A 20713-nucleotide genomic window follows, 5' to 3' on the forward strand; every position below is an offset into this window, starting at 1 on the left:
TGCTGTTTGAGTACTGCTTGGTCATTTTAAGTTTATGACATGCTATTCAATTCAGCTGTGACCATTAGCAATTCCATACATAATAGGCTTGTAACCTTGGCTGCCAGTTATCAATTCAGAGGCCTCTGGTACAATATTTTCTTAAAAAAAAAGTCTCATATTTTGATGATCATCTGTCTTATTTTCAAGTTTATGCTAATGTTTAACAAGTTATGCCAAAATGTTTGCATGCCTAATGATTTCTGTAACATAAAAACAAAAACAAAAAAGTATTTGGCATTAAATTTTTTTAAAAAACATATTGAATTATAATCCACACATCATAAAAATCTAGCCATTTGAAGTATACAAATTAAAGATTTTTTTTTAGCATCTTCAGAGATGAGATGTATAATTATTTGGCAATCTAAAGCTTGGAACACCTTCCTCAGTCCACAAGGAAACCCTCTTATCACCCAGGCAGTAGTGCCCCATGCCTTTAATAACCAGCACTAGAGAAGCAGAGGCAGACAGATCTCTAGAGTTTCATCAACAGAGCAAGTTCCAGGACAGTTAGGACTACTCAGAGAAACCATGTTTCAAAAAACCAAAAAACAAACAAACACCCCAAACTTCCAGTAGAATACTTGAACATGAAATGAAGAACATGAAAAACTAGGAAAACATACCAAGTGAAAGTTCATAGGAGACTGTGTGCTTCTCTTTATAGGAAATGAGTAGGCAAATATTTAGCAGTATGGATCTAGGTGAGCAGTGACTAAACTTTCACTTAGTATATTTTTAAGGTTTTTCATATTGCAGCATTAGTCCTTCATTTCATATTCAAATATATTAGAAGTATGTATTTTCTTTTTCTTGGGTACTTTTGTGCCTGAAATTATACTACCAATGCATGTACATGTGTTGAGTTTATAATCCCCAATGTAGTTCTATAGAGACCTTTGAGACAGGGTGTCATATATGCTATGTGGCCTCTAACACTGCAGAGGATGACCCTGAACTTCTGATCCTTCTGCCTCCACCTCCTGGGTGCTTGGGTTATAGACACAGGTCACCAGGTCAGGTTTATGCGAGTTGGGGATTACCAGGCTTCGTGCCTCTGGACAAGCACTCTAACAACTGAACTGTCCCCAGCCCTAGAGAGAAGGTCTTTAAAGAAATGGTTACGCTAAAATGAGGCTGTTAGGAATGGCCTAGACTGGTCCATATAACAAAGGCACAAAGGAGTATGCTTAAGTCTCACACAGAAGGGGAAATAGACAGTATAAGTGGTTGAAGAGGGGGTGAAATGAGGGTGGACATCAGATCTGGGGAGAGCACAGATGAAAGGACACAGGGCCTACAGAGAGAAGAGAAACTGCAGGGCAGCGAGGGGGCGGGGAACACATCTCTGTTACAAGCTGGATATGTAAGACAGGGTAGGCGTCTGGGAAGATAGGGGAGTGACTCTAGCTGAGGATCCTAGTAACAGGGGTCATGGAGACCCTTCTAATTAGAAAGGACTCCTAGTGGAGGGAGAGGAATACCAACCCACCCACAAAAACTTTGACTCAAAACTTACCCTGCTTACAAGATGTGTATGGATAAAGATAGAGCAGAGATTGAGGGAATGTCCAATCTATACCTAGTGAAACCTGAAACACACCCCATGGGACAGAGCCAACAGTATCAAAAATATTCTGCTACGCTTGCAGAATAGTGCATAGCTGTCCTCTGAGAAGCTCCACCCAGCACCAGACCAAAACAAATGCTGAGACTCACAGCCAAACATTGGGCAATGTATAAGGAGCCTTGTGGAAAAGTAGAGGGAATAGAAGCACCTGGAGGGAAGAGGAGTTCCACAATAAGACCAACAGAGCCAACTAGCCAGGGCCCAAAGGGGCTTGAAAAGACTGAAGTACCAACCAAGGACTGGATGGACTGGACTTAGACCCCCTACACAGATGTAGCCAATGAGCTCAGGCTTCATGTAGGTCCCCTAGTAAGGGGAGCAGGACTATCTCTGACATGGACTCTTGCCTGCTTTTTGATCACTCTCCCCTGGTGGGAATCCCTTTCTAGGCCACAGGGGAAGAGGATGCAAATTGAGAGCTGGAGTGGGTGTGCAGGGAAGGCACCCCTTTTCTGAGAAATGGGGGGGGTAGGGGAAAAGGGAGGGGGACTGGAAGGAGGGGGCTATGACTGGGATATAAAGCTAATTAATTAGTTTAAAAACATAAGGGCTGAGTAAGCTCAGAGAAATACTATGAAGACACACTGAGAAGCCAGTTGTCTTCCAGAGAGATCATTAGCTAGGATGTTAAGCCAAGAATGATAAATTAAACAGCTACTTCTACACCTATTTGTGTAGTCATAAAAAAATTAACAGAAAAAAGAGAGAACACAAAATTGAGTTTCTAAAAATAGAATATTTATCGTTGGACCCTCCTACCCAATCTTAAAGAGTCATCTTGAGAAGACTATCAGAAAAACTATGATGGAATAAATCATCCATGATTAGAAATAAGTTATGTTAAGCCCTTTTGGGATGCATTTATCAATTAATAATACAGGGAAGAAATATATTACTCAGCATAACTTTCTTACATTTTTCTGTACAACTTTGATCCATGTGAACAACTGTACAATTGACACAAAACAAAACCTAAATAATTCTAACCAGTTGGCATCACAACACAGATGGGGAAATGTCATGCATGGGGCTCCACACCTAGATGAACAGCTAAAAATAATTCACAGCCTGTGAGAGGGAGAATTAGACTTCCTGAGAGATAAGTCCTATAATGGTTATCCCAATGCCAAGTAGTTACCCCTAGACACATACACATGAAGGCCACACTGAATGGACTCAGCAGATCGTATTTATTCATTTCTGTTTATGTATCAGCAATGGTTAAAGAGGGGGCTGTGAGTTTGGGACAGGATTTGAACATGGAGCTATAGGACAAAGGTGAGGGAGGGGAAATAATATAATTAGATTTTAATTTAAAATATTAAAAGGGTTAAAGATCACAGGGTTCACAGCTGGGAAATGGATTCCATCATAGTAGGGATGAAGCTTCCAGGTGAGTGGCAGCTTGATTTCTCCATGTTTCCAACTCACGCATGTACTGTCTTCAGCAATAGAGAGTCACTGTTAACTTCTTTAGCATAAGCCAGAGCATTTAGCCTGTAATGTTAGGATATATGTGTATGATGCCTATGGCCAACAACTGCCAAAGAGGTAACCAGTGCCTGGTACTGGGCCTTTTGTTAGTGTGTGGTGTCTTACTATTATTCTGCTAGATGGACATAATATTAAACCAGCTCGTAATAACTTAGTCATTACAATCACTGGTTACTGCAGCTCCATCCTTATCAGAGAAATTTCTTTTTGCAGTAGATTAACACGGAGACTCACAACTGGTCAATGAGTAGAGTAAGACTTCAGAACACTCAGCTCCAACTAGGACATTTGTCACATCCCCTCGGGGATCCAGGAAGAGGGGTTGGAAAGACTGCAGAGGCAATGGATGACTACATGAAAACTACCCAGACAGAAAAATGACATATTATGGTGGGATTTTGTTTAACTCAATTCAACAAAAACTGAAAATGTCTTATATTCTTGTGGTCATTTATTAACACAGGTGGTTTCTGCATTTCCAAGAAGTTCTCTGCAAGTTCAATTAATAAACACAAAGATAATTCTGGGTATGATTAACAACCGAAAGCAGAAGACAGGAAAGACATTTTGTTTTCATCCCTTGAAGAGGTCTGAAGCTGGTAATTTGTCATGTCCTGGCAGATAGTTAGGTAAGTAGTTGCTTTGGTTATGAACTAATATTGCTTGTTAAATCTTAGTAGTTCCATGTTTAATCACTATGTTAAGATTATTAATGCTAGTAAAATGTGAAAGGAATCTTTTTGGGGGGAAAAGGGTCTAGAAATCCAGAGATTTTTAAATACTTAGCATATAAAAAGACTTGAGTTATACTTCCCAAAGAGCCAATTTCTAAAAATAAATGCATGGTCCATCACCTTAAGGTCACATACAAAGAGAAATATTGCAATAAACACACAAAAATTAATTAAGATTTGAAGCCAGGCCTGTGGAATGAGGTAACATGATGTTTACAATTTACATAGACAAACCTTTAGTCCTAGCAATTTTATCTAGCATTACTTGAAAAACAATTGCCTAGATATAAATACATCTAAACTACTTTTCTCAGTGGTTTGCTAGTATAGTGCCCATACAGGAAAACGTACAATGATATTTCAGAGAACATAAAATGACTGAGAAGGGACTCTAAAATGTCTTTGCAGCCAAGATATATGGATTGTACGTGTGTACTAGTTAGTTCTGAACCACTAAGAGAATTATCACAGTTGTTTTGAAGAAATAGCTAATGTAATGGAATATGTAGACTGCCAATTTGACATTATTTGTTGAGTCAATAAAAACCACAGTTAATATGATCTAAAGCTGAAAAAATCCACAATTTCATTTTTCACTAAAATATTTATTTAATTGAGGTATCTTAGTGAAATAAATAAGAGTAGTTTTCCTCTAATACTGGTAAGTATAGATATCTATATATCATTTTTAATTGAAGCATATCAAATTGGTTTCCCTAGAATATAGCACATGAAATAATACTAGGAAACAAAAATAAGTATTTAAACAATCTCATTATTAAATTATAGCCAGAAGGCTTCTGAATTTCAGCATGGCATATGATCTGGAAGAACAGCAGATATGAGGCCAGGGGCCTAAGCTCCATTGTTTATTTGCTACACGTCATAGGTAGTTTTTAGTATTTCTAAGCATTAGTTCTTTATCTTCAAAATAGGAATGATTATTCTACTTCAGAGGATTGTTGGGAATATTAACTACATGAATATAGAGAAGCTCTTCATGGATGTAAAAGAGCTGTAAAAATATTATATTTAATTTTATATAAAAAGAATCAATGCATTAGCTCCCTTCGCGAAGAATAAGCACCCAAATGTGTCTTCTTCAGTTGAACTGTCAGCTATAAACCCAAAGTAGGAAAATGCACCTTAGCTTAAGCACCAGAGCTCACTGGATGAAGGAGACCCAGGGACTGTTTCTAGTACAGTTTTCTGGGCAGTTAGGTAGGAGCTAATGAATCCTGAGGGTCACTTAATCCTCCAAAAGCTTAAAGGAAAGAAACAAGAATATTTATATTCTATCACAGAGCTAGAATACAAAAAGCTACTTCCTATTTTGTGATTTCAGATTCATCTATTAATTCTTCACAGAAGAAGAGAGAGTTAAATCCCTTACAGTTAGTTATATGCATGTGTGAACACAGCATTCTCTTGCATCAAGATCAAACATTAGGCCCTATGGGCAATGTAACTGAAATAAATAAGCTCTATTGTAAATGTAGATACTAGTGCCTAAAGTGACTAGTTATAGGAACAGGGGAAGAGAATACAGTCTAAGACATGAGTACAATGATGATTTTTTTAAAAAGCCATATTTACAGATACAAATATCTTAAAATGCATTTTAAAAAACCTTAATAAAAACATTAAACAGAAGCTGGGTGTGGTGGTGCATGCTTTTAACCCCAGCACTCAGGAGGCAGAGACAGACAGATGGCTGTAAGTATGAGGCCTGCCTGGTCTACAAAGCAAGTCTAGGACAGCCAAGGCCACACAGAGAAACCCTGTCTTGAAAAAAAAGAACAAAAAATTAAACAGATCATTGTAAGATAAATGTTAAGACATTTAAAACATACTAACAATGATACCACTTATTCCCCTCCCCGACCCAAGGCGTAGACTTTCTCTGTGTAGCCTTGGCTGTCCTGGACTCACTCTGTAGATCAGGCTGGTCTTAAACTCAGAGATTCCCCCGGCCTCTGCCTTCCCGAATACTAGGATTACAGGCATGCACCACTGAACCTGGCTTAATGATACCACTTTAACACCTAATAGAAAAATGAATTTTTTGGTGCACACTTTTAATACCAGCACTTGGGAGGCAGAGGCAGGTGGAGCTCTGTGAGTTTGAGGCCACCCTGGTCTACAAGGTGAGTCCAAGACAGTGAGGCTACACAGAGACCCTGTCTCAAAAAAACAAAACAAAAAAACCACAAAACGTAAAATAACTGCCTAACAATTTATCATTAGAGCTGTACTGCTTACTGAAAAGTTCCAATAACAGTTTTAAGTTTAAATTCATGCATATAACTAGCTATTATAGATTAACATTTTCTTAACAGATTATTGAGGAGATAATGGTGAATCATAAGTTAAGGATGCTGAAGGCCCTTCCAAAAATGTCATCTACACTGGCTGGATGTACCAGGTCATATAAAAGTAAACTAGTTTTCTTCTGTCTTGTTATTACAAATGCCTACCCAATAATGGAAAAGTACTCAGTACCTTTCTTAATTTCCTTGCCTCATCAGTTATAGAAATTCATTGGAACAAAAAGTAAGTGTTTCAGTAGGAGTGTAATATTAAAAATCATTGTACATGTTCTGAAATCAATATTGAGAAGGAACCAATTGCCAGTTATTACTAGGCTAGTATATAGCCCCTCCCCCCAAATTTATTCACCTTCAAGTAGTATTCACTAATATTTACTGATTTTGTTGTTGTTGTTTCTAATTTACAACTTTGCCTTACAACTACGAAAGTTAGGTCCTATATTAAAGGCTGTAGAATGATTAGATGTCACTTCATTCAAGCTCTTCAGTCTCTTTGGTAAACAGGTCTGCCAGGTCAGCCACAGTCAACACAGAGGCTTCAGAATGCTTCCCAGATGAGCTTGAGTGGCTGTAAGATTTCCAGAGGCACAGTGAGAAAGCAAGGCCATGAGGAGTCAGTGACAACATGCATGACAATGAACTGAGCCCAGAATGCTTCCTAAGAAGTAGACATTGTTTTATCTTGTCAAAATCAGTGAAAATGACCAAGTAATTGTGATGCTGTCAGAAAATACTTTCTAAGAACAATAAATCAAAAACATACAAAAAGAGGGAAAAAAAAGACATCTAACAACTGTTGCCAAGTAGACTTTAAACTCACCATTTACTTTTTAGCTCTTTTATTATTTTAAGTAACTGAAATAAGAGCTATCCTCTCTTGTGGGTGACTTAAATCCATCCATCTCACAAGGAGGGAGAAAGGGATGAGTCTTATTTCAAGATGACTACAAGGAAAATTACTGTGCAAATGTCAGAAGTTTAATGACTTTAAGGCCAAGTCTTAAAGTTGAGACTGTTTGATCATCTGCTATTCTGATGAATCTGACACAAATCACCAGCCAACACTGCAAATTCAGACATTCCTATTCACCTGGGACCAGTAAATGTAAATTATGAAACAGCAATGCATGTTTAGTTTCACAGATATCAGGCAAAGGTTTCAAAAGACAGAACAATAAAATTCATTTAAAAAGTAATCTAATGTGGCAAAGAAAAGCCAGCTAATTTTGTATATTATAACCTATTAAATTATCTTAAGCAGATAAAATGCTATTCCTTTTTTTTTTTTTTTTTTTTTGGTTTTTTTGGTTTTTTGAGACAGGGTCTCTGTGTGTTAGCCTTGGCTGTCCTGGAGTCAATTTGTAGACCAGGCTGGTAAAATGCTATTCTTTGCTTTAAAACAAGCATTAGTGTTTATATCATTTGCTGTTATCTAACTGAAGATGATCTAAAACTCTCAAACGATAGGGAACCCCCACTTGTAAGTTGTTACTTACCTCCTCTCAGCAGTTTTCAGCATTGCCTGCATTCGCTCTTCTATTGTTGCTTTAATTAAGAATCTATGTACAATAGTGGGTCTGCAAGGCAAATAATAATTGTAAGTTTAAAAACCACCTTAAGACAAGTGAGTAGAAACTGACTTTTCATATACACATGCTACATTCATTCGTTCATTGGTGCCCACTTGTGGCAGGTATTTATGAGTGTGCTGAGGGACAGGTCAGCAGCAAGTGAATACTGCCAATGTGATCTTCATGAATTTATACTCTAAATAAACATATGAGAAAATCAGTTCCAAGCACAGATAATATTTGATGAGTTAAAATGATTGTAGGAAATTAGGCCCTATGCACAGGAAGAACAGGAACAGCGTGTCAACAGAAAACAAAACATGTTCATGCACATTACCAGAATGAGAACATGCTTGGGAAAAGCTGAAAATGTTTCAGAGGCCAATAACAGCCAAGCATGGCACAAGTATGGTGTAAATGAAACAGGTGAATGAGAGGTTAAAGGGTTCAGCTTATAATGGTGGTCCTGCAGGACTTGATCAGAAACTGGATTTTGTAGGTATAAGGGGATGTACTCCAGTCATTATGCAGAATTTGATTGACACTAGACTGAACTCTGGAAATACCTTTGGTTGCTGTGAAGACAGGAAGAGATAAAATCTGTCATCATCCTGGCAAGAGGAGGTAGATTGTGCTTTGTGTCATTGTGTATGTTAAAATATAAAGAAAGCTTGGACTGGCTGGGAGCAGTACAAATGCAGTTTTGTTTTACCTATGTCAAACTTGAGGTAGTCTGTTTCTGTTTGTTAAACCAGAGTTGACCAAAAAAATTCTTATAGATAGTTGCCTATACTCCTTCATTTAAACTGCTTTTGATCATGCTGCTAATTAAAACTAATGGTCAAAACTCCAATAGTAGATCCCTATCTTGACACTTTGCAGCAAATTACAGTTAAAGACATGTAGGTGTCTTTCCTAGTCCCAGAGCCTTTTAATTTAGGTGTGTGTGTGAGTTTAGTTCTTGGCCTATCACTATTCTCTCTCTCTCCTTTAATAATCCCATTTATACTCATGGCTTAAAAACACCATCGCATGCTACTGATGTGCCTCTAGCCCTGGCTTCTCTCCCATTCTGAACTTACATATCTTGGATAGCTCCTTTCCACTGAATCTGTTCTATCTCAGTCTTCCGCTACTCATCTAAACGCTGTCTGGGACAAAGCCCGTGGTGTTCCTGTCACATCCCATCTCCACTATGCCCACCGACACTGTCAGTCTTACCCCCAGAACAAATCCAGCGCCTGACCACTGCTGAAGAGGGTGCACTGCCACCACCACAGTCAAGCTACCTTCTAGTGTTATCAAGTCTACAGGGCTTCCCCTGCTCACGTAGTCCCTGTCGTGAACACAGTATGTAGAATGATTGTTTCAAAGCTGAAGTTAAACTGTGTCCTCCTTCTGCTTGCAACTTCCCAATTAGGGTCAATATGAATCCCCAAGTCCAGATGATTTCAGTTCATACCTATTTCAGTCTAGCTCCTTGCTTTTTTTTTTTTTTAAACCAAGAACATTCATGACTTACACATGTCATGCTGATTTTATTGTCTGTTTAATCATTCTTTAAAATATTAGCATGACTAACTTTACAATCTCTTTCATGCTATGCTCAGATGTTACCTTCTCAATAAGGCTGGGTTCCAAGTCATCTGTGCTCTTTATCTTCCCACCTGATTGACAGTTCAGACCCTAATACAACATACCCATTCATTATAATATCTGTTGCATAGTAACTGTTGCTAGACCAACCTACTTACAAGTAGATTTGTAAGTTGCATGAGGACATTTCAAATACTTAAAGCTATGCCCAGTACATAGAAAGTGCTCAGCAAAAGTAAAATGACCAAAGCGTGTCAAGACTGATGAATACCAACTGTATTAGTGATAATGGAACGATAAGGCACTTTGTTTTTTTAATTTTATTAATTTATTCAGATTACAACTCAATTGTTATCCCATTACTTGTATCCTTCCATTCCTCCCTCCCTCCAGCTTTCACCCTATTCCCCTCCCCTAGGTCTATGACCAAAGGGGACCTCCTACCCCACTATATGGTCATAGGCTATCAAATCTCATCTTGGTAGTCAAAGAAAGAATAAGCAGGAAAAGGCACTTTGAACTCTATAAGGCAAGACACTGGGAGAAGGAGATACAAAGATTCAGAGATCTCTTGAAGAAGGAAAAATATCTATTCAAATAACTTTAAAAGCCTTAGGCTTTTAAATCTGAGACAAGTATATCTATGTTTTAGGAAAATATTTTTATAACTGTAGGCATAAGGTTATTGTCTAATTCAAATGCTGACTTGTGTACCCCCTCATATTTGGTTGCAATCCTTATTTTGAGACTCTCCTGTCTCAATGTGTATAAACATTTGTCCAATTGTCCACTGATATGCCAATAAAGCAGCTTACAGCCAATCACTGAGAAGGGGAGAGAATAGGGATGGATTTTCTGCCAGCCAGAGGAGGAGTTAGAAGAGGAAGTAGTGGATTCAGCCATGAGAGGTATCCAAAAGACATCAAAAGAGAGGGCTCAGCATATAAAGCTACAAAGTCTAAGTATCTCTGAGATGTATACTGGGAGAAAGCCCAATTAGCTTAGAGGGCTAAGAATAAAACAATAACCGCTCAGTTCTTGTGCTGTGAATCTTATTATTAAAATAATATACTAGAATCAGAATTATTTCTGTGACAGCCAGGTTAAAAGAGAAACTTACAGTTTTATAAAAATAACATTTTGGCGCCCAATGTGGGGCAAGACCTTATACAGAAAGTAAAGCCATAGAGCAGTTTCTTAGACCTGTTCCTTAAGGAAAAACAGATCAACCAATTTCTAAAGCCAGAGCTCATAGCTTCCTGATTAGACCTCCTGCAGAATAGCAAGGCCTCCAGCAGGCTGCAGAAAAATAAAAACTGATACATACAAACCCCAGAGAATTGGTTTCTTATAGGAAGCCCTTGTGAAGGAAAAAAATAATAAATAAATAAATAAAAGAAAGAAAAAGAGAAGAAGAAAAGAAAAAGAAAAAAGATTGGCTCTTTAAAAATATTTCCTACCCACAGCAGGAAGCTAAATCCCTTTGAGAATGGCCTCTTGCTGGCCAGACTCTGGCAGGCCAGAGGAGCAAACACTTGTGGACCCAATAACTTCCCAGAGTAGGGGAAGGTTCAAGACCCAGTGTGGAGGCAGAAAAGAAAGTCTCTCCCTGGAAGCAGGAGCCAGAGACAGACTAAGAACTTTCAAGCATTTGAACTGATACGGTCCAAAAGGGAAGCTGGGTCTAAGAAAGTAAAGTCCTTATGAAGAAGTTTAGAAATTAAAGATTATTTTCTGTGTTGACAATGGAGGAAGACACAGTGACACAGTGCTTCTGGTTTTCATCTCAATTTGTTTCTCTTAGCATACAAATAATTTTTAGTGACTATTTCAGTTTTGTATATCCTCTTTGGGAGAGATCAGAATAAGACAGACTTGGAGAATGAAGAAACTGAGAAGTTAGATGCTTTAAAGGCCATAGAACAGAGGTTGGAGAAATCTTTGAATCAAAATAGGGTACCTTCGGAGAAAACCAATCTGGAACTTACATATAACATCAAAGGAGGTAGTTCCAGATAAGACCAACATGGTCAGATTAGATATATGTGTACTGTCAAGGTTCAATTACTGGACGAAGGTCTATATGCTAAGTAGAAATGCAGATCCTGCTTGGTGTTGCCTTTGAACAAAGTCTTGTATGCTCTATTTTGCAGAGTTTGGAGAACTGAAATATATGTATCAATCACAGGTCCATACTCCGAATTCCAATGGGCTTTTGCCTTAAATTCTGGAGAACATGATTCTAAGATTAACCACTTGTTAGAGAGGGTGACTGTCTTGGAGATGCCTTTGCATTGGAGCTGATTGTGTTTCAGCATGTATATCCATTGGAATATAACAATTTTTAGACATTATGACATGAAACCTGTCACAAATATAAATTATAATCCTATAGGTCAAACAATTATGAAAAGATATAACAATAATTTTTAAAAGGTGTTCATAAAACAGAAGGGGAATATAATACCTCCCCAGTCAGGACTTCAGCTAAGCTCTGAACTTTCTCAGAATTCAGAGATTGGACAGCAATAGTTAAACCTAGCTCTCTTAAGACTGGGCAATATCCCAATTTTCTTGGGTCTCCCAAAAGAAAATCTATGTCCCAAATCAGCAGGAAGCAATTTAGACAACTGGGCCCCATTCCCAAGATTGGGTGGATGGCTTTTGGTCATTCTATGGGTGATAGATGTTTGTTATTGTTTTAAACAGGTTGGTTACAGGAATGGTAAGTAAAGGGATAGATTATGCAATCTACTTTTAGATTGAAAGAAATTAATAAGCCAAATATATTACAATAGTGTAGATCTTTGTATATTAGTATAGATTTAAGGTTATATTTTGCTACGACATGCTAAGGTATTGTACCTATGTAATTCTTAAAAACATGCAACATTAAGTTCTAGTTATTTTGAAAGCTACTATTATAAACTGCTTACAATAAGTTAGAAATGCACATTAGCTGACTATCAAAATCATGTTCATGTTATATACTAGTTTAATTACAAACTATGTTGGAAAATATGTTTCCTAGATTGACAGATAAACAATAGTTAGAAGCAAACAATTTAGATAAGATAGATACCAAACAGTCTTCAAAAACCTCTGAGTTCTACAGAATATGGAATTTAAGGATGTAATTAACTTAAAGCTTTTTTTTCCTCCTGGCAGCACCCCCATTCTACTTTAAAGAGCATCAAAGGCTTCATATGTGGCAAGCTAGCCAATGGGTGATAAAATGTCCTTGCATCAATTATAGAAAGAATACTGTTCAAAACTGGACAAAGTAGATGTGGGAGAGTCAACTGTGGAGCTTTGCAAGGACAAGGTAGGGTTCACAGAAAAGTCTGTTAAACATTCTTAGCTAGAAGGCTGAAGATGATGCTTAGGAGAACAGAAATGTTATCCTATTGTTTAGGATGATAGAACTGATAGATAGTAAACTACTTTACTCAAGGGTGCCAAAAATACAAATGCAAATCTCACCTAGTAATCTTCATTATTCTTATTATTACATGTAGTTTACTATTGTAAGAGAAAGAGCTTTTTATTAGACTAACAGAGGGAGACATAGGCATAAGGTTATTGTGTAATTCAAATGCTGTTTTCTGTTCCCTCCATATCTGGTTGAAATCTTTGTTTTGAGAATCTCCTGTCTTAATGTTGTGTAAACACTGCTGCCAACATTGTCCCGATATGCCAATAAAGCAGCTTACAGCCAATCACGGAAAAGGGGAGAGAATAGGAAATCGACTTTCTGCCATCCAGGGGAGGAGTAAGATTCAGCCACAGGAGTGTTCCAAGATGAAATCAGAAGAGAGGATTCAGCAAGGAAAGCTACAAAGTGCAAGTATCAAGTGCAAGTATCTCTGGGATGTATGCTGGGAGAAAGCCAAATTAGTTTAGAGAGTTAAGAAGAGAACAATAACTGCTCAGTTCTTGTGCTGTGAATCTTATTATTAAAATAATATACTAGATCATAATCATTTTTTTTTTGATAGCTGGGTTAAGAAAAAACTGAAAAGCAAACACAGTTCTATAACAACAATCTTAAGATATAACAAGAAAGCAGTGTTTAAAGCTGGTAAGCAAAAGTACATAGCAACCAACAACCTGAATTTGATTTCTAGCATGCACATTAGTAAAAAAGGACAGATGCAGTACAGTATAGGCCAATTAGCCTGTAAGGTACAAATCAGCAGAAAAGCAAGTAGGACTGCCTCTACAAAATAGAAGACAAGAACTGACTTCTCAAAGTTGTCCTTTGACCACCAAATACACAACATGGCCTGTGTGCACCTGCATTTACAAATACTAAATTTAACTGCAATTGAAACATCATTTGGAAGGAATTTAGAACAAATGTGTATTGGTTATAGTTATAGAACTTTGCCATATTTTGTTTAGGGTTTTTTGTTTTTTGTTTTTGAAGAGTGCAAAGCCTTATCTGGATCATCAATTTGATGAGATTTAGAATTACCATAGAAACACAACACTGAGTGCATCTTATGGGTATTTCCATAAGAGTTGAAGACTGGGGTCAAAGATGAAGACAAAGTAAGCGAAGAATCGCATTCATCTGCCAATGTTTCCTTACTGTGGCTGCAATATGATAGCCACCTGTTTCTACCACCTTCAGTTTCCTGCTGTACTCTAAAATCTGTGAGCCCAAATTAACTCTCCCTTCCTTAGCTCCTTTTGTTTGGTATTTTTCACAGCAATGAGAAAAGCAATTTAAATACAGAACCTGTCTCTTTCCCATGTAAAGCTGTATTTTCTCACAAAGCTGCCATTGATACAACAATCCATATTTCTGATTCTGACATGCAGAACATCATTTACTACTCCTTTTCTCATGCTTACCTCATCAGTTCCAAAATCCTCACAATCCCCAGAAATACCAGCTTATCTCATTTTTACATATGCACCTTTCCACAACTGTTCTCTAGCCTATTTCTCAGCATAATGTCATCCTTTATTTATTGGGACACAAAGCATACTGCTTTTATTCATACAACTTTAAATCATCTTTTTCTTGTGCCGCATATTGGCCTTCTATGTATGTTGCTAGATGGAGTTCATTATGTGTTATGTGACTGGAATTTTCAGTGTATACCATAATGCCTGACATGCTTTAATAGTTGTTAATGCTTACTAAATGAGTGCTCGCTGTGTGCTTAGTGTATCTGCCAGTCTTCAAACATTCAAGGCCTCTAACATCCATGAGGTAATATAACTAGGAAGATGGGTTACAGATACCTTATAATCTAATACTTGAATAAAGGACATATATATCAAATAATAATCATTATTACTTTTGGTTTAGGTACTGCATGGTATCTTTTACTACACTGACTTACTGGTTTATTCATTGTGAATGTGTATGTTCATGCATTTGACAAGATGGAAATTTCCACATGTGATGGGTTATATAGTTAAAATACATACATCTTACACACACACACACACACACACACACACACACACACACACAGAGTTATACATGTGTGTGTATATGTATGTATGTATGTAATTCTTTTTACCCAAGTATAAAGTAAAACATAAATCAATTTCATGTTTAGACTTAGACCCCTTCCTCAAGTGGTCTCCTTTAAGACATATAAATACTCCAGAATCTGGAAAAAAACCGAAACAAACAAACAAAAACCCTAATCTAAAACATTTCTAGTCCCAAACATTTCAGGTGAGGGAAACAGATGCTGCATTTAACAGGCCATGATGAACATGAATGAAAAAGTAAAGTGCTAAGTTAGTTTCTACAACCTTGAGAAGGTGAGTGGTGCTCATTTTAACCCTTACTTTGTCTGTCCAATTCGGTGCACCCTCCCAATGGCCTGCAGCTCATGGGCAGGGTTCAGGATGGGCTCCACCAGGAGGACATGAGTGGCTTCAATGATAGTTAACCCATTAGAGCCCGTGTGAAGGGGCAGCAGCAAGATATTAATGTGAGGATCATGTTTAAATGCTGAAAGGTTCTCCTAAAAGAAAGAAAGGCATGTTTTAATTTTAGCTGGATTAATTAAAATAAGAACAGTTATGCTGCAGCTGAAGATGAACATGGTAGCAAAAATTAAATGCTAACCCCCCAATTTTAGAAAGTGGAATGTTGTTTTTCTTGATTTTGAAGAAGAGATTAATACAAACACATTTGTTTTATAGCATATAGTGGAAACCACATCACAGATATATGTAATACATGAAAACTGAACTGTATAAGTGTTGAGGAAAATAAAGGAGAGAAAGGGAAAATATGTAAGAGTTAATGTGAGATCAAATAGGAATCTACTGCATTTTCACTTCTTCTTGTACGTAGTATGTCTCAGATGGTGCTTGTGACTTACTAATGAAATATAAAGGCAATTTTAACCATATGTTCTTTTTCCTGAGTGTGTGTCTATGTGTAGAAAATAATCCCAAGGTATAGGGACCTCTACCACAGGGCCACTTTTTCCTACATTAAAGAAAAAAAAAAAAAAGAATCTTAAGTCAAAACTAATTTTCTTAAGAGATTGTCTTTTTAGGTATAACTGAATAAATCAAAAATTTACAGATTTCTACTTTCCTTTAAAATGTTAATTTCATAGACACTCAAGAACTCAAAACCTCCTTACAAGGTTCAGGAAAGAAAACAAACTAAGTCAGATAGAAAATAGCGGTTTCACTTTGCATCTGATTTGTTAAAAACATGAGGAATAAAATCTAACACACCTGGAATGTCTTAATGCGACTGATCTGTGCAAATTCCATGTTGTTGTCAGTGAGGGCTTTGGAGATAATATCTAATACATCTTGCCACTAGAACATAAAAGTGAGAACAACAGTGTTTACACACAGATTTTGAGTAAAGAGGATTTGAGAAGGGAATAAATCATAAATAAATCACAGTAACATTTATACTTCAGCTAAATGAACAAAAACAAACCTAAACCCTCAGCTGGAGTACCAACAACACCTTAGTTCTGTTGGGAAACAGCATTTTCTTTTCCCATCAAATACTGACTGAAAGGTAATATACTAAAACACAAACACCACTGAAAATAATTAAAATACAAATACAAAACAATGGCATATTTAATGGATGTAGTTTATCTTTCTAAATAAAAAACTAGTGTTTTACTATATTTATATTTACAGATATTATAGTTCATTAACTTACTTTTTATTAAACAGTCAAATTCATTTGTGAATGACAAGGTTATTGATTGCTATTCTTAAAATATCAAAATAAAATTTCTAAATGACATCAATATAAAATCTAATATGTAATTACAGGAACAGCCTTTATAAAAGTATCATCACATATCTCTAAACATGAATATAAGGACATAGAAAAAAATCTGACAGTAATTCTGAATCTTAGCTCTATTTCAGTAAGTATAAATAGTTCTCAGATAAATACTAAGCAGAGGCAGAAAACTGGCTGAAATAAAGCAGAAAGTCTTAATTATACCGTTGAGAAAACGAGTGCTTTGGCCCCTGGATCTCTAAGCTGTATTTTCATCAGAGTTCTGACTACAGCTTCCACTTTTGTAGAATGGCTACCCTTTGAAAACAAAGAGGAAAATACATTAGCACCAAATAAAGCTACTTAAGGATACAAAGAAAACCAGTATAAACTATTCATTCTACACCAGTGATACTTAGGAAATATGTATGTGCTTAGTCTTTTTATTTTGTGTTTGCCAGGAATTTTCTTTAGCATCTAGTTGCATAAATGAATGAATTTATGTTATATCAAAAGTGTATAAGAGACAGCTCAGTGGGTAAGCATCCTGGGCATGAGCCTGCATCAGCTTCTCAATTATAGATAAGCATTAGCCACCATACACAGCTAAGAAACATTTCACATTTTAGACTACTTTTAGACATTTAAATTATAAACTAGGATGAGACTCTAATGGTATGTATATGCTTTCCATTTCCTTGGTTATACCACTAGGACTGGAATCTTTGGCTCTGTGGCAACTGCTGCTTTCATAGTACGGCTGGGTACTAAACCAAGGGATGTGCCTATTAGCCACACTTTACTTATGAGCCACAATTCATGTCTTTTGACTCAGATTATAACATGCTATGTTGAGAGTTCATTGCCTCTGTGACTTTATCTTGACAAAAAGTCCTAATTCGTTAAGTAAAAAGAAAATGCTCCAAACAACTAAGGATTACTGAAGTAAAAAGGTAGTAACATGCTCTGTGCAAGTGTGTATGCACACCTCTCAGTGAAGGCCAGAGCTACTGTTGATAGCTACCTTACTCACTGGCATATCCTCTCCACCCTCCAAGGCTGGAATTCGAGGCAAGCTGCTACTCCCACCTGGCGTGCATGTGGGTTCTGGGGAGCTGAGCTTTGTCCTTGTGTGTGGTGTGCACTGTAACCACTCAATCATCTCCCCAGCACTGGATATCGTATTTTCTTAATCCAGTCATGAGTTTATGGACACAGGTTGATTCTATGTCTTGGTTGCTGTGAATGAAGTATGTTTCAATCAACTGGGATGAAAGGCAAAAGTTTTAATATTCTGCTCATAACTATTGTTTCTTTTTTTCCCATCCAAAAGATGAAGTCAGCCGGCAGAATATTTTTTTACTGTTTCTTTAATTGAAAAATAAAGTCATTCATATTACATCTCTATTGCTATCCCATCCCATGCATCCTCCCATTCCTCCTTCCCTCCCACTTTCACCCCATTCCCCTTCCCTATGACTGTGACTGAAGGGGACCTCCTCCCCTTGAATATGATGCTAGGGTATCAGGTTTCTTCTTGGTAGCCTGCTATCCTTCCTCCGAGTGCCATCGGACCTCCCCATCAAAGGGACATGGCTAAATATGGGGTACCAGAGTTCATGTGAAAGTCAGTGTCCACTCTCCACTTAACTGTGGAGAATGTCCTGTCCATTGGCTAGATCTGGGTAGGGGTTTGATGATGACTGCAACGTACTGTCCTTGGTTGGTGAGCAGGCAGAATATTAAAATAGTATATAATAAATAAAGAACTCAAACCTTTCTCTTAAGTATAATATAGAATGAACTAGGGTTTTTTTTTTTAATAGAAAGTCACACTTCAAAAATAAGAAAGAATGAAAGGAAGGAAAGAAAAGAAAAGGAAGAAAGAAGAGAAGCCCATTCATAGCCTACAGCTCAACCTGGATCCCCAGAGGCATGCTGCCATGTAGGAGAGACAGGTTGAGACCACTACACGCCAGCCCCCTGCCTGCTGGGTCCTCCTGGGCAAGCCCAGCAGCCATAAGCTACAGTCTGTCCCCTGTGCACTCCATTTCCCAGACCATAGCCCTACCTGCATTCCCAGAGGCCTGTGGCCATCAGAGGTCACCAGGTAAGCCCCCTCTCCTCTTGTTAAAAGTCTTGGAGAGATCAGGGATACAAGTTGCATACTTTGACATGATAAAGGCAATAAACAGCAAGCCTATAGCCAACATCAACTTAAATGGACAGAAACCCAAAGCAAGTCCTCTAAAACCAGGGGCAAAACAAGGTTGCCCACTCTCTCTACATCTCTTCAACACAGTACTTAAAGTTCTAGGGATAACAGTAAGACAACTAAAGGAGATAAGGGGATACAAATTGAAAACAAAGAAGCCAAAGAATCACTATTCAACAGATGACCACCCCCAAATTCCACCAGAGAACTTTTACAGCTGATAAACACCTTCAGCAAAGTGGCTCTATACAAAATTAACTCAAAAACATCAGTAACCCTTCTGTAAACAAATGATAAACAAGGAGAGAAAGAAATTAGAGAAACTACACCCTTCAAAATAGTCACAGATATAAAGTATCTTTTTGTAACAATGTCCAAGCAAGTGAATGAACTGTATGACAAGAACTTCAAGTACCCGAAAAGAAATTGAAGATATCAAATGTGGAAAGATTTCCCATGCTCACGGATCAATAGAATTAATAAAAATGGACATCTTATCAAAAACAATCTACAGATTCAATGCAATCCCCATCAAAATTCCAACACAATTCTTTATAGACCCTGAAAGAACAATTCTCAACTTCATATGGAAAAACAAAACCCAGGATAGCTAAAACAGTCCTGTGCAGTAAAAGAACGTCTGGAGGTATCACTACCCTGATTTCAAGCTGTAATAAAGAACAATAGTTATAAAAACTGCATGCTATTGGCATGAAACAGACTGAGTAATGAAATTGAATCAAAGACCCAGAAATAAACTCACACATCTATGGACATTTGCTTTTCGACAAAGAAACCAAAACCATATAATGGATAAAACAAAGTATCTTCAACAAATCATGCAAGTCTAACTGGATGTCTGCATGTAGAAGAATGCAAATAGATCTTACCACCCTGCACAACACTCAAGTCCAAGTGGAACAAAGATTTCAACATAAAATTGGATACATTAAATCTAATAGAAGACAAAGTAGGGAAGAGCTTTGAATGCATTGGTACAGGAGACAACTTCCTGAATAGAACACCAATAGCTCAGGCTCTAAGACCAACCATTATTAAACTTGACCTCAGGAAACTGAAAAGAGTCTGCAAGGCAAAGGACACAGTCAACAGGACAAATCTGCAGCCTACAGAATGAGAAAAGATCTTCAACAGCCCTACATCCAACAGAGGGCTAACATCTAAGATATATAAAGAACTCAAGAAATTAAACGTCAAACCAAATAACCCAATTAAAAAATGAGGTAAAGAGCTATACAGAATTCTCAACAGAGGACTCTCTAATGGTGGAGAAGCACTTAAAGAAATGTCAATACCATTAGTCATCAAGGAAATGCAAGTTAAAATGACTCTGAGATTCCATCTTACACCATCAGAATGGCTAAGATCAAAAACTCAAGTCACCGCAAATGCTGGCAAGGATGGGAGAAAAGACAACATTCCTCAATTGTTGGTGGGAGTGCAAACTTGTACAACCATTTTGGAAATCAATCTCAGAAAATTGGGAATAGCACTACCTAAAGACCCGGCTATACCACTCTTAGGCATATACCCAAAAGATGCTCTACCACACAAGGACATTTGCTCAGCTATGTTCACAGTAGCTTTATTCACAATAGCCAGAAACTGGAAACAACCTAGATGCCCCTCAACCAAAGAAGGGATAAAGATAATGTGGCACAGTTACACAATGGAATATTACTCACGTATTAAAAACAAAGAGGACATCATGAAATTTGCATGCAAATGGATGGAACTAGTTAATATCACTCTGAGTGGGGTAACTCAGACCCAGAAAGACACACGTGGTATGTACTCAGTTATAAGTACATATCAGTTATAAAGTACAGGATAGCCA

The 20713-nt window shown here is 37.4% G+C and overlaps 2 protein-coding genes across 4 annotated transcripts in view; both read right to left on the reverse strand.

Moving 5' to 3' along the window:
- Positions 1-20713, reverse strand: part of FBXO30 (F-box protein 30) — a 92813-nt gene that overhangs the window by 60394 nt on the left and 11706 nt on the right. The window lies entirely within an intron of this gene.
- Positions 2848-20713, reverse strand: part of SHPRH (SNF2 histone linker PHD RING helicase) — a 75602-nt gene continuing 57736 nt past the window's right edge. For all 3 annotated transcript variants that reach the window (XM_084777491.1, XM_084777492.1, XM_084777493.1), the window contains 5 exons: positions 16866-16958; positions 16124-16210; positions 15215-15393; positions 7727-7807; positions 2848-6798 (listed from right to left, as the gene is read on the reverse strand). In XM_084777491.1, coding sequence (XP_084633617.1) covers positions 6702-6798; positions 7727-7807; positions 15215-15393; positions 16124-16210; positions 16866-16958 — 537 coding nt within the window. In that variant the 3' untranslated portion in view covers positions 2848-6701. The remainder of the gene's footprint in view (positions 6799-7726; positions 7808-15214; positions 15394-16123; positions 16211-16865; positions 16959-20713) is intronic.

The sequence above is a fragment of the Acomys minous genome (genome assembly GCF_964271855.1).
Source record: "Acomys minous genome assembly, chromosome: 3".
NCBI lineage: Eukaryota > Metazoa > Chordata > Mammalia > Rodentia > Muridae > Acomys > Acomys minous.